This window comes from Falco rusticolus, chromosome 9 (genome assembly GCF_015220075.1).
Source record: "Falco rusticolus isolate bFalRus1 chromosome 9, bFalRus1.pri, whole genome shotgun sequence".
Lineage (NCBI taxonomy): Eukaryota > Metazoa > Chordata > Aves > Falconiformes > Falconidae > Falco > Falco rusticolus.
The window spans coordinates 41,436,676-41,449,596 of record NC_051195.1 but is presented as its reverse complement, the minus strand read 5'-3'; the positions used below and the strand labels follow the sequence as shown (position 1 = coordinate 41,449,596).

Genomic DNA, 12,921 nt, shown 5'->3' with positions numbered 1-12,921 from the left:
TGCCTGGTTTGGCAGCGCAGGAGCTGGAGCGGTGCCTCCTATTCCCCCAGCTCTGCTGCCAAAGAGAAACCCTGCGCAAAGAGCACCCAGCCCCACCTGCAAAGAGGCACCCACAGTCCCCCCGAGCGCAGGGAGCGGCAGGTGCCCGACAACCCCAGCACAAGCGGGGGCTTCGCTCCCCGTGCCCCACGCCGCACACCGTTCGGTGTGTACCTGGCATCACACCACACAGGTGGGAGCGGGACCAGCGCTGAGGCGAGCGCCATCTCGCTCACGCATGTACCTGACAGGGGACACAAGGAAGGTCCCCAAGAGGGGTCACAAAGCGATGGGTGGTGGAGCAGGGAGAAGCAGGCATCGATTCCCCAGCCCATAAGCTTGATCTCACCATCTACACACCTGCTGGAAAGCTTTTAAGGGGTCTGTAAACCAAAAATTGGTGACACCAAACTGGGGTGCTGGGCACAGCAGGACCGTCACTCCCCCCATCCCACCCCTAGGCTCGTGCCTTCTGCAGGGAAGCCAGCACTGTCCTTGTACCAGACTGCCCCTACAGAGATCAGTCCATTTCTTGTTTACTTTTCATTTTAAATGGATTAGACATGCACAAAAGCCTCCCTAGAAAAGAAACAACCAAGATGTGAAGAGGATGGGAAGATCCAACTGCGAGGCGTCAGCACTAATCCATGTCAGAGGGCACGCTGTCGACAACTTACTGTAAACTTCCAGGAGGAAAAAAAAATGCTCAGAATAAAATAGTTAAGTCCAGACAAATGTTCGTCATTCATTATCTGGAGTCAAGCTTGGATTTCTCAACCACACAGCCAAGCCAAAGCAAGCACATTAATAATAAAACATCTTTTATAGGGAGCTACATGCCAGGCGTGCAGCCTGCCCTTGAAGGGAGAAAGGCTGCAGGCAGGTGGAGGCTCTGTTTGCTTTTCTCCGATAACAGGTATTTAGTTTTCTACGTCACTTCGCTTTATCGTAGCCTGAAACCCGGCCGAGCAGCCCGGCTCCACCTCCCCATCTGCTCCCCGCGCCAGCTGGCCCCACAGCGGAGGGGATGCTCTGCAAGACACAGCAATGCCACGCGCCCAGTGGCTCCCCTGCCCCAAACGGGGGGACCCCCGGGCCTGCCCGGGAGCCGGGGTGTTGCTGGAAAACCCTGCAAGGCAGACCGTGACACCATGCCGTCTTCCGTGGAGAGGGGAGTGCTGGGCTATGGGGGGGCTGCGCTTGTGTCCAGGTCACCCACGGAGCTTAAAACCAAGGCAAAACCCCCCCGATCCTTCCTCAAGCTCTGGGACTGGGAAGAAACCCAACTGGCCACAGCAGAGAAGGGCAGAGCGTGAGCTGGGAAGGCTCCAGCGAAGACATCTCCAGTGCTGGCACAAAGCAAACAAACACCCAGCCCAGGCAAGAGCCGACAGGTTGGCGTGCTCCACTCCGATTCCAATAACTCTTTTGGTTTGCTGAACAACCTGGAGCAGACTGTCCACCTTCTCTGGATATCCTGGGGTCCCAACTGCATCCCAGCCCAGCTCCACACACCCCTCAGGCTGCGGTCCGGGGTAGGAAGGGGCGCCCGGAGATGCCCCCTGCAGCCTCTGCCCGGGTGTCGCGCAAGGCACCATGCCCTCTTTCCCCATCCAGCCAAGCACATAAACACCCGGCACGGCAAAGGTGGGGACGCCTCTGCCCCATTACTCATGCCTCTGCAATCAAGATGTGTTTCAGGGAAGCTATCAGCATGTAGGAGCCATATCCAAAAATCCTGCCTGCTCCCTAGGTGCCTGATGCACTGCATCCCACCTGATTTTCCCCCAAACCACCAGTTCCTTGCAATGCTCAGGCTGGCACGGCTCCATTCTGGGGCAGGGGAAGAACACCAGAAAAAACAGGCTAGAACATTTGTTTTGATGCTGGTTACAAGAGGCAAGAGTTATAGCCTAGAGTGTAAAAAAGTACACACATACCATAAATATATATATATACTAAAATGATATATATTATAATATGTGTATTTATATATATATATTTATATATCTCTGTTGAAATAGAGGGCAGGAGGAAAACAGAATTATTGAAGTTTTTTCATAGACCAAGGACCTTTGAAATATTTGGAGGGAAGGAACAAAATGTCAAGTTTAAACTGTTTTCAATGGAAAAGCCCATTAAAGGAAAATGGATCTTTGCAGAAGGATGCGCATTTTGCTGATTTTGACAGAAAGCCCTGTTCAGAGGAGGGGAAAAAAGCCTTCCTGTAAAGGTTTTCAGCTAGCATTGCTTTGCATCTTTACAGCACCATTCGTGAAAGCTTCCTCGCAAACCTGCTACTGCTGGAGCACGGTGCGCCCAGGGAGAAGGTGTCTGGCCAGGCGCTGGGTGCCGGCAGGGCTTAGGAGACAGCCCTTGCCTGTACCATGAAAACCAGCAGGTGTTCTAAAAGGCAGGGGGAAAAAAAATAATAAAAAAAAAAATTAAAAAAATCCACTTTGCCCCTGGGGAGGGGAAATGCTGATCCTCCAGCTCACAGATGGTCCTCCTGGAATGACCTCCTGGTCTCCACCCCGCTGTCTAGTGATGGGGAAGGATTTTGGAGGAGGGATGAAGGACATCAGGCTCCCTCCCCAGTGGCAGCACCAGGAGCACTGCACATGCCGTGCATGCCACGGGCTGCACCACGGGATGCAGTGGGTATTTCCCGAGATGAAACATCGCCTTCGCCCACCGGTCCCTCCCCAGCCACAGCCACAGTTCACGCCACCCAGGAGGAAGCTGCGGGTAGAGCACACACCTCCCTGGCAATTAACATCATTTTCTTAATATCAACCAGTCCCAACCATCCTGTGACAGGCCACAGAAAAATATTAATTATACCCCCTCCAATTTAGATGGGTTTCTTTCTCATTCAGGTGTTGCTGGACCCGAGTCACAGCCAAGCTGGGGTTCAGCAGTTGAAGGATTGTGCATGACCTAAACGGCTGTTTTGCCACCTTGTATCTTCCCGAAACTTCAAACTACTGCACACGGAGCCATGAATTTAGAGTAATATCACCAATGAAACTCTCAAATTAATAGCAATGAAGTGTAAATGCCCCACGTGATAGCGGCAGAGCCATGCTTGGGAAAACGATCTGTGAAAGCTTAAAAGCCAGCACAAGATGATACCACTGGGAAAAAAAATAAAAGACAACAAAACAAACAGCCCATTTCACTATCCTTTTCATAAGGAACCAAAACGAACCCAGGAACACATCAGAGAATAATCATTTAGCACAGATCAAACAGTAGAACTAGCACATTAAAAATACATGCAGCATTAATCAGCTACACAGAGTTATATGCCATCATTTCCATAAATAATACAGGATCAAAGAAGCCCAAGCAGCACTATCAGTAATACCGTCAGCCAGTCAGTCAAAATAGAGTAAAGCTGCCTGAAAACTGGCCGTATGATCTGCCAGGAAGAAAGATTCATCTGAGAAGTGGCATGACCAGTTAAACAGGTAAAGGCTACTGGCAGCCTCTTAATTACACAGAGGTGATGCCACAAAGAAAATAAGTAAAGGGTTAACACAGCTTCAAAATTTATTTTATTTTTTTAGAAAAAAAGCTTGGGGAATATCAACGTCTATCTAGTCTAGTGCTGAACCCCCTGAAAAGCCAAGGTGCGGCGGAAGTGTGGGAGGACCAGCCCGGCTGGGAGCATCCCCAGTGGCACCAGTCCCACGCCAGGGCTGGGGGACAAATGGCTGGCTCGAGGGCGAACCAGGGGGGCTCTAGGCTGAACCAGCCCGTTCCCCAGAGTCAGGCAGCACCGGGTGGGCTCCCCTTGCCTGGGAGAAATATCCCTGCTGAAGAAACCATCCTGCCTGCGCAGGGCGAGGGCTCAGCTCCAGCAGCCCATACACACATCTATCCACGCCGGGAGGGCGCCTGGGGCATTAAGCCTTTCGCTGAAAGGCTGCAGAGCCATTTAGCTGGCTGATTTTTAAAACAGGCATGTGGAACAGTACGAGCTATAAATAGCAGAGATGCTTGCCTTGTCATGTTTCTGGTGGCTTATTTATAAGGACAAGGGGCAACCAAATTCAAAATAGTAAAGAGCATGACTTGGGATTCTCTCTGGTTTCAAGGCCGAGCTGCCTGGAGAGAAAAACCTTCGAGGTTTTGCTTTTTTCTTTTTCCAGGCAATAAGCAAACGCCCATCTCTCATGCTCAGACTCTGAATCGGTTACATTTACAAGGCAAATTTTAATTCATACAGCAGGTGTTCAGGAAAAAAAAAAATATCATACTTTAAGCAGCACAAAGCCAAACTAAGGCTTCACATCAGTCCACATAGCTCTGGGGAAGCTCCCCACTTACTGAAATAGGACCTGTGTGCGTATGAAGGGTGAGCAAAGACCCCAAAAATATTTTCCAGAAAGGGGGAATGACAGTCCTGAAGGAGGTTGAGCAAAGCTATTGCCAAACACGAGGGCTGGCAGGCTGTCCAGCATCCCAACCCTGCTGCATTTTGTGTGACGAAGGGCGATAGGAATTTTGCATGGGAAGATCCGGATGGAGCATCAGCCAAAGGAGGAATTCAGCCTCCAACAAAAGAGCCGCTTTGGGCAGCTCAAACCATCCCCAGCCGATTAACGCTCCGGCAGCGTGTTTAGACGGCCTATTCTTCGCAGGCAGCTAGGCGCAATCCAGAGAGACCACGTGAGCCAAGCATCCCCCCGTATTCCGTGCCTTTATGAAATAGATGATGAAAACAAAGGGAGACAGCCAGGCTGCCCCGCACCGCTCAGCTGCGGGACCCCAGCGGGCTGGGATGTAGGAGAAGCTGGACCACTTTCCCAGCATCCCTGGCTGTGAAGAAGCAGGGAGGGGAGCCATGGGGGGAGCAAGTGACCCCACAAAAAGAGGTGACATCCTCCACGGCTCCTCCAGGAGAGGCGGTGGCGGAGGAGCCAGGACCGGCACTGTCGGGAAGCTTCTGACTGAATTAGGGGGGAAAAGTCCCTTCCAAACAAATGAGGTTCAATTATTCCAAGTCCAGAATGTCTTGTTCAAAATGCTTCCAGACTGACAAGCTTTAAGCCAATAAAAGACCCTTCCAGACAAGCCCTGTCGGAGTTTCGGAAGAGTTTCCCCCGGCAGGGACCCGTCAGCCCCAGCTCCATGCTGGGGACGGGTTTAGCTCCAAGCCCAGCAAGGACATCGCTCTGATGGGGCAGCCACAAGGCGCAGGACCCTCAAGCTTACTGGAAGCAGAAGCAAAGCAAGAACAACTATTTCAGTTCAGTCTGACCAACCCAAAAGTCAAATTAAAAAAAAGCAAATAATTTCCTGTGAATCAGAAATCCTGGTTTTCAGCCAGTTTAATGAGACTGAATTGCAACTGGTTCTGTTCTCCTGGGGTGGTGGAAACACACGACCCCCCAAGGCAGGGCAGATGGCTAGATTGCAATCTAGCCTGTAGCTCATAAAACACATTAATATCCCCAACCAATTATAAAGTGCCAGACTGTGCCCCCCCACCCCCCCTGCTCGCAGCCCACGATGCCTCGCTGCACAAGGCAGCCCTGGTGAGCGCAGCCACGCAGCGTGAGCCGGGGCAGCGGAGCCAGTGGGTTTCCAGCACCTCTGAAGCAAGTCCAAGCCCCTTCTGCAACCTCATTTAAGAGCTCAGCAGAGTCTCAGGTGCTGTCTAGCTGCTTGCACAGCAATCCAGCTCCTTCACTTCTTTTTTGGTCTTTTTGTTCTTTTATTTTATGCTTGTCAGAGGTACAGGAGCCTTCACTTCCAGCCAGACGGCTGCAAAAGAAATTCCTGCCTTCAGCACCCAGCACAGGCACGAGTTTATTTCTAGTGATAGCAGATGCATCACACCACTGCTGGGATCTTGGCTGCTTCTTGGAAGCACCAGCCAGCACCTCGGATCTGCAGCAGCGCTTCCTGACAGTCAGCTGGCGTTAGCTCCGCAAGCATTAGCAGCGGCACAATGACTTAGCCCTGTGTATTTATAGGCCACAGGCTCTTGTCAAAAAACCTCTGAAATCTTTCCCCTGACTTCAGCAGACTCGTGTCCGGGGCCTCTGTTCCTCGGGGACGGCTTGTTCTGTGCTTCCCTGCCCGCAGCCACGGGAAGCCCTGCACGTCCCTGTCCTCATGCCGCTCACCCATGGGGACGGCCTCAGGGACAGGTGGGGTGCCCACCCTCCCCACCACCCGTCCGGGTACACCCCCAAGGTGCTGCAGCCATCTCTAGGGCTGCACTGGAGCAGCACGAGGACCACGGTCCCCTCTGGGATGGGGTTTTTCACCCCCTGAGGTTACACCTCGGCATAGCCCATTTTTCCTCATATTGAGGAAATTTTTGATGTTTTTTTCCTCGTACTGAGATGGAACCTCCTGTGCTGCAGTTTGTGCCCGTTGCCCCTTGTCCTGTCACCGGGCACCTGCCCTTCAGGCACCTGCAGGCAGCACTAAGGATGCTCCGGGGCCAAAGCAGCCCCTGGCCAGGAAGCCCACCCTTCCATCTCCCAGCTGTTTGCAGAGGCACCACATCTGTACCCCGGGCAAACCCCAGCCTGTGTCACACGGCTCCCCCCGGCCACATGCCGGCACCCCCGCTGCTGGGTGCTGCCCCAGCCCTGGGACCGCAGCCACCCCTGCGGCGCTTCCAAGGACCACCGGCATCGGCAGATGGGGCCAGGACACATCGTGCCCACCGCACAGCTTCAGGCAAACCACTTCATTCAGCGTTTCAGCAGCTTCGCCTCCCCACAGGCTGCTGTTTGGGTATTACCACCAAGAGCAGCCAGATAAATAACTTCAACACACCCCACAGTAGCGGTCCTGTTTTACATATGGTATTTTCCAAGTGGCAGCTTAGTGATGTGATGTTTGCTATCATTTCAAAGGAAGAAAGCAAAATCCCAGCACTGTTCCCTGCAGAGGAAAGCTAAGAAATGAGACCTCGGATGCTCTGTATATCTTCCCAGAAATATCCTGATTTTCATGAGCATCGCTAAGTCCAAAAATCTCAAAATCTTGAGTCAGGACAGTTGGATGCATCTGATTCAAGAATGACTCAGATGGGAGCGTGGAGGCAGGGAGGAAGGCAAGGGAGTGACATTTTCTGCTGTGGGCAACATCCTTTTATTTCAAGCTCAAAGATGCAAACCCCACAATTTATTACTTGATTGAAAAAAAAGCACTCTGCCCCAGCTGCTCCCGTACTGATCCCAAGTAACAAGACCATCTTCCTTATTCTCAGCCTTCACGCCTGTAACTTAATTTCCATTTCTTTAAAAAAAAATAATTAAATCCTGCCGACATATTGAAAGCAAGCTATCTCAGTAACCACATTGAACACAACCCTGAGCCCTCCAACAAGGAAAGCTTAAGCTGCCTTCCCAAGCGATGAGCAGCAGGACAGCCCCGGCTCCCCCCCGTCGGGTCAGAGGCAGAGCAGGGCATGGGGGCAGGTACCTGCGTACGAGCCCAGCGCCCAAGGGCAGGACCTGCGCTTGCACCTGAGGAGATGGAGATTCTTAAGGCTGCCAAAGGCCACTGCAAACATTTAGTCTCACCTACTGCTCAGCCCCAGCCTTGGAAACCCAACCAGCTGTACGGGCACTGAACATTTACATGCACCCCTGAAAGTGTCATGCTGATCACAGGGCAAACTTGGGTGGGAAGACCTCCACCGAAGGGTGCTGTGGCTGGATGGGAAGAGTGAAGGAATCACCAGAGCTGCAGAAGGGGCCAGCACTGGCAAGATGTCCTGAAACTGCCTTTGGCAACTTAGCCATTTCTGTTGTGCTGGGGATTTGAGAGCTCCCAGCCCCTCAAAGAGCACAGCCCCAGCGTGGCAGCATCTGGCTGTTGATGGCTCCGTGGCTTGGACCAAAGTCTTTCCCTACGACAATACTGATGGAGCTCTAGGGACCCCCCGCGGGACCTGCCCCCACAGTGCCTCTTGCACGCACAGGGTGCACGGACCTTTCTCCAACGCACCCTGTGCAAAAGCAAAACCCTTCGCCTTCCCAGCTGGGGGATGAAGTGAAGCCAGCACTCACAACCAGGTCTGCTCCTCACCCCGCTGCCTCCCCTCGCCCAGCCAATTAGCCAGGGTGCCCCTCACTGCCCCCAGGGAATTGCCAGGCTCCTCTTCACAAGCAAAACCCACCAGCTAATGCCAGCCACCACCTGCCGGGGCTCCTCCACCTGGGCTGGGAGCATCCCAGTGAGAGATGGCCCCGTGCCGGAGGCTGGGGACCCAGCAGCATCACTGCACGCTCTGACTCAGCCGTGGCTCATTTCCGCAGCGGCATGGCCACCTTCCTGTGGCTAACTGCTTGAGCCGCCGGGCCACCTGCGCTTCCTGCCCTGCGGCAGCAGCAGAAGAGGCTGGTTGTCCCCTCCCGGGAGGTGCAGAGGTGAGGAGCCAGAGCCAGGGACAGGCTGGGGACCCAGGAAGGCGGGTGGAGCACAACGGGCACTGCAGGCAGGAGAGGGGCAACGGCTTTCAAGTGCCGAAACACTTCATACACTCCAAAGAAGCCCGTCCGCGGGGTCTGGGTGCAGCCCTGCTGCCCACCCCGCTGCAGCACGCAGGGAGGTCGGGGCTCTGCAGCCCACCCACCCGCCATGCGTGGGGCTGGCGGAGTCAGAACAAAGTGTCCTTCAAGGAGCCCCACGCTGTTCCACACGGCCAGGCAGAAATGGGTGGAATAGAGGAGTTTTGTTCCTTCGGCAGGGAAAATCCAACCCGGACTCTACCGGCCACAGCAGCCGCGTCTGCTCCAGCAGCGTCCCCAAGTCAGCTGCCCCAGCAAAGCCCCAGCTTTTGCTTTAAAACAGACTATTGCGTATAAAAGGGAGAGGCAGAGTCTCCACGGCGGGTGTTAGAGGCTTTGGTGATAAGGCAGGGGATACTTCTAAGCTTGTCTCCACAAACATGAGGATTAGCAATTTACTTCTCTTAAAAACAAAATCCGGGATTTTAACATGATCACAGGCTTGGAAAGAAAAATAAACATCGTGAAACCAGGAAAGGGAAGAGAACGAGAGTGGAGCAAGCAGGCAGCTGGGTGATAGCTGAAGTGCTTCTTAAATCAGAATGAGAAAAATGCATTGCAGATTTTAAATCTTGGTAGCACTGAAAAAATGCTGAATGCAAGGACTCTCACATCGATTTCTTACCAGTAAGAACGCCATCAGAACTAAAGGAACCCTTTCTAATAATGTGCATGAGATGAGGCCCATTTGTTTCATGCAGTAAAGCATATAATGGATTAATTACCTATTGAATTGAAAAAGTAACACTGAAAACATGCTTGCATTAAAGCAAAAGGCAGGTTTTGGCTGAACCCGTGGTGCCCACTGGCTTTGCTGTGCCTTCGGTACCCCACACACTTTGAAAGCGAACCTCTGCACAGGACTCCAGCAACATGGGCAGGCAGGGCAGCATAGAAAAGCCCCCCCAAAACCTAGAGACCAGCTCCCACGCAGGCCACAGCCGTACCACCCACCCAAGCTCCTGCATCACACAGGGGGATGCTACCCAGCCCAGCACCTCCCCCTGCTGCCGCCTCACACACATACCCCCGGTGCCCCAAAACCCACCCGACCCACAAACGTGCCACCAATCCTCCATCAGCCGGGGTCAATGTCAACCTGCCATGCTAACGAATTACTAATTCCTCCGTTTGGGAAGGCAGAACCTGCCCATGCGTTCCTACCCTGGCCACCACCACAGCGTAAAGGCACCAGAGAGCAATTTTGAGATCAAGCGGCTGTAGCCATTAATAATTAGCACTTTAAAACTTCAAAGGGTGATGCTGGCCTCTGCAATAAAAACTCAGCACACCCAGAGACGGTGAGGACGAGTTCTCATCGTCAGTGCTGCCATTTCCCAAGCGAGATCTGGAATGTAGAGGTGAGGACAGCCCACAGGGGGATGGCAGCAGCGCTGGGATTTGACAAAAACCTCTCAGCTCACATCCCTGACACCTCCTGCGGCAGAAGGTATAAAGATCACGTTATGTGAGCATCACGCACAGGCATCCGAGAGCATCCCAAAGCCATGGCTGAACCAGTCACCTCGTGCCCTGCAATACCCTCACATGACACTTGTCACTTGGCCCGTACCAGGGGGATGCTCTTGGTAAAACCACAGGAGCCCATGATGGGCAAGGTGATGCTTTCTGACACAGACAGAAAGAACCACAACACACAAGGTCAGACAGGGAAAGAGGTGCTGGACGCAACTGGGGGCGGGTACATGTGTCCCCTGCTCGGCGCCCAGGGGTCACACCGTGCTGCACGTGCCCACTGAGCTGCCAAGCTGAGGGCATCCGACCACAGCCCGACAGAAAATTGCTTTCGCTTTAAGAAAACTCAACCCCTCCTGTCTTTATCAGCAATTCCTAATCTTAAACCATTCTGTCTCTTCCGGAGAAAGTAAAGACAGAAACCTCAATGGAAAAAAAAAAAGGAACTGAAGTCTGAAAACAAGAGACTCCAGATCTTCAGCTGATTATATTTCTAGCCAAATACAACAGGTTGATTAATCTACTTCTTCAGACTGCTAAAGCTACCAGAACAGCAGAATATATCCCTTTCACTCCAGAGGAAGCTCAACACATTTAAACCAAACATCTTCCAGACAGGAGAAAAAATAAATACAAAAAAAAAGGAAAGAATCGGCGCTCTAGCATTTGCACGTCTCTGAATATAAAGCTTTGGAAAAGTCAAGTGAAGCAGAGTTCTCCGGTAAAATAAGTGGGCAAAGCTCCATCCATGGACTCCAGCAGTTGTCTGCTTAACCTGTAAGTAAACCGGAGTCTCCGCTTTGGAGACCATCAGTGTTTTCACCTCCCAGTGCAGCCAGTGACCAGCTCCATCACTCAGCGCTACAGCCAGCAAGAGCTGCACCTGGAAGCACAGCCCCCCCGGCCATCCCTCACCGTCTCATGCTTTTCCTCAACAATCCCCTTTATTCCCACAGCCATAGCGCTCCCCTCAACTCCGCACAACCCCCCGACCACAACAGGGGCAGGAGGGGGCCTGGAGCAGGCTGTGCCCGGGAGCACGGCCCCCAGAGCAGAGACAGCCCGGAGCTCCTCTCAGCTCCCGCATGCCCATGGGGTTCCATGCTGGCGGGGGCGTCCCCCAGCACCCACTGAGCTGCGACCCCACTGTCACGGGCAGGTCCCGGCGTGGGCTCCAGCAGCACCCAGGCGGCAGCAGCCCCCTTCTGCTGCCGGCCCGCGGAGGTGGGATGCGGGGGATGCTGCGGTGCCTGCAGAGCCGGGTACCACTCGGGTACCGCCCGGGATGCTCGATGCAACGGTGACAGGAGGGCCGCGGCTGTCACTGCTCCGTGGACAGCACCCAGCGCCGGGGGCGGCTGCTGGCTGAAGGATGCTCTGGGGGGCCAGGGCCAGCACCGCCCCCCCGCTGCTCCCCAAAACCGCCGGTAACGCCTGTGAGGCCACCGGCCCGGAGCGGGCACGGCCTGGGCACCCCCGCACAGCCCACCCGGCCCCGGCCCGCGGCGTGGGATGCCGCGGGGGGTCCCTGTCCAGCTCGGGGGTCCTGAGGAGCCGCCGCCCCCTGTGCCCCTCTCCTTGCCATTGTCCGCCCGGCGGGGGGTGGGGGGGGCGGGCAGACCCGTCCCGCCCCCCGCCAGAGCCCGTGGCCCCGCTGCCCACCCGTCCCCACCCCCGTCCCGGACACGCGTGGGCCTCTCACCTGTGGGGCCGCTACCCGCGGCCGCCGTCTCCTCCTCTTCCTCCGCCGCCACCGCCGCCGCCTCCTCCTCCTCCTCCGGGGGCGGCGGCGGGGGGCTGCCCCGGGCGGGCGCGGCGGAGCCGCGGGGCCGGGCGGGCGGCGCCGGGCCGGGGCCGCCCTCGGCGGGGCCGCCGCTGCCGCTGCCGGGCTCGGGGGGCGGCGCGGCGCTGGGGGGCAGCCCGGCGGCGGCGGCCAAGAGGGCGGCGAGGCAGAACAGGGCGAGCCCGGGCGCGGTCCTCGGCCGGCGCCTCATGCTGCGGCGCGGCGCTCCGCCATTCATTCATTCATCCCCGCTCCCGTCCCTCAGCCACCGCGGCGCTCCGTCACCCTGCTAGAGCGGCCGGGCAGCGGCGCCGGGCGGCGGCGGCTCCCGCCCCCTCAGCCGGCCATGCCGCGCCGCTGCCGCCCCGAGCGCCCCGCAGGCGGCTCCCGCCGCGCCCCGGCTGACAGCGCCGCGCCCGCCCCGCCCTGCGCCCGCCGCGGCCAATCAGCGCCGCGCCCGCCCCACCTGACGGCAACTTTGTAACTCTCGGGGCGCGGCGCGGCCAATCGGCGCCCGGCGGGGGCGGGGCGGCGCGGGGATGGGGGGGCGGGGCGGGGCGCGGTGGGGGCGGCCCCTGGCGGCGGGGCGGGGCGGTGCGGCATTGTGCGGGCGGGGGGCAGCTCCCCCGAGCCCCCCAGCGCCCCGGCAGCGCGGGGGAAGCAGGCAGGGGCACCCCCGCCGCCTCGTCTGTCTGCGCCCACTGCCGCCCTGCTCACTCGTTTTCAATATTTCTCTATTTTCATTATTTTTATTATTTTTATTTTAAATATTGAAGCCCCCCCCCTCCGCTCCCCCCCTCCAGTTTCACAAAACAATGAGGAAGGCGCCGGGATGCGCAGCGGGACACAAAGGGGGCTGTCACGCTCCCTCCCCGCACCGGTGCAGTCTGTGCAGGGGCCCGGCAGGTCGGGGGGTGTCACCGCCCCGCGGCGCGACCCCCCCGGCAGCCCCCCCTGCCCACCTCCCGTCCCCACGCCCGCGGCAGCGCCGCTCCCCTTTGTGCTGCGCATCCGCGGGGCCGGCCCGTTTCCCAGCGGCGGGGACGCGCCCCGGGCACCGGCCGTGAGGACAATGAG

General features: G+C 56.3%; 1 protein-coding gene across 1 annotated transcript in view; it reads right to left on the bottom strand.

Moving 5' to 3' along the window:
* Positions 1-11,812, bottom strand: part of MEGF9 (multiple EGF like domains 9) — a gene marked incomplete at its 5' end in the record, with an annotated part of 54,188 nt that extends 42,376 nt beyond the window's left edge. The window contains one exon of the mRNA XM_037400134.1: positions 11,764-11,812. Coding sequence (XP_037256031.1) covers positions 11,764-11,812 — 49 coding nt within the window. The remainder of the gene's footprint in view (positions 1-11,763) is intronic.
* Positions 11,813-12,921: the final 1,109 nt, after the last annotated feature.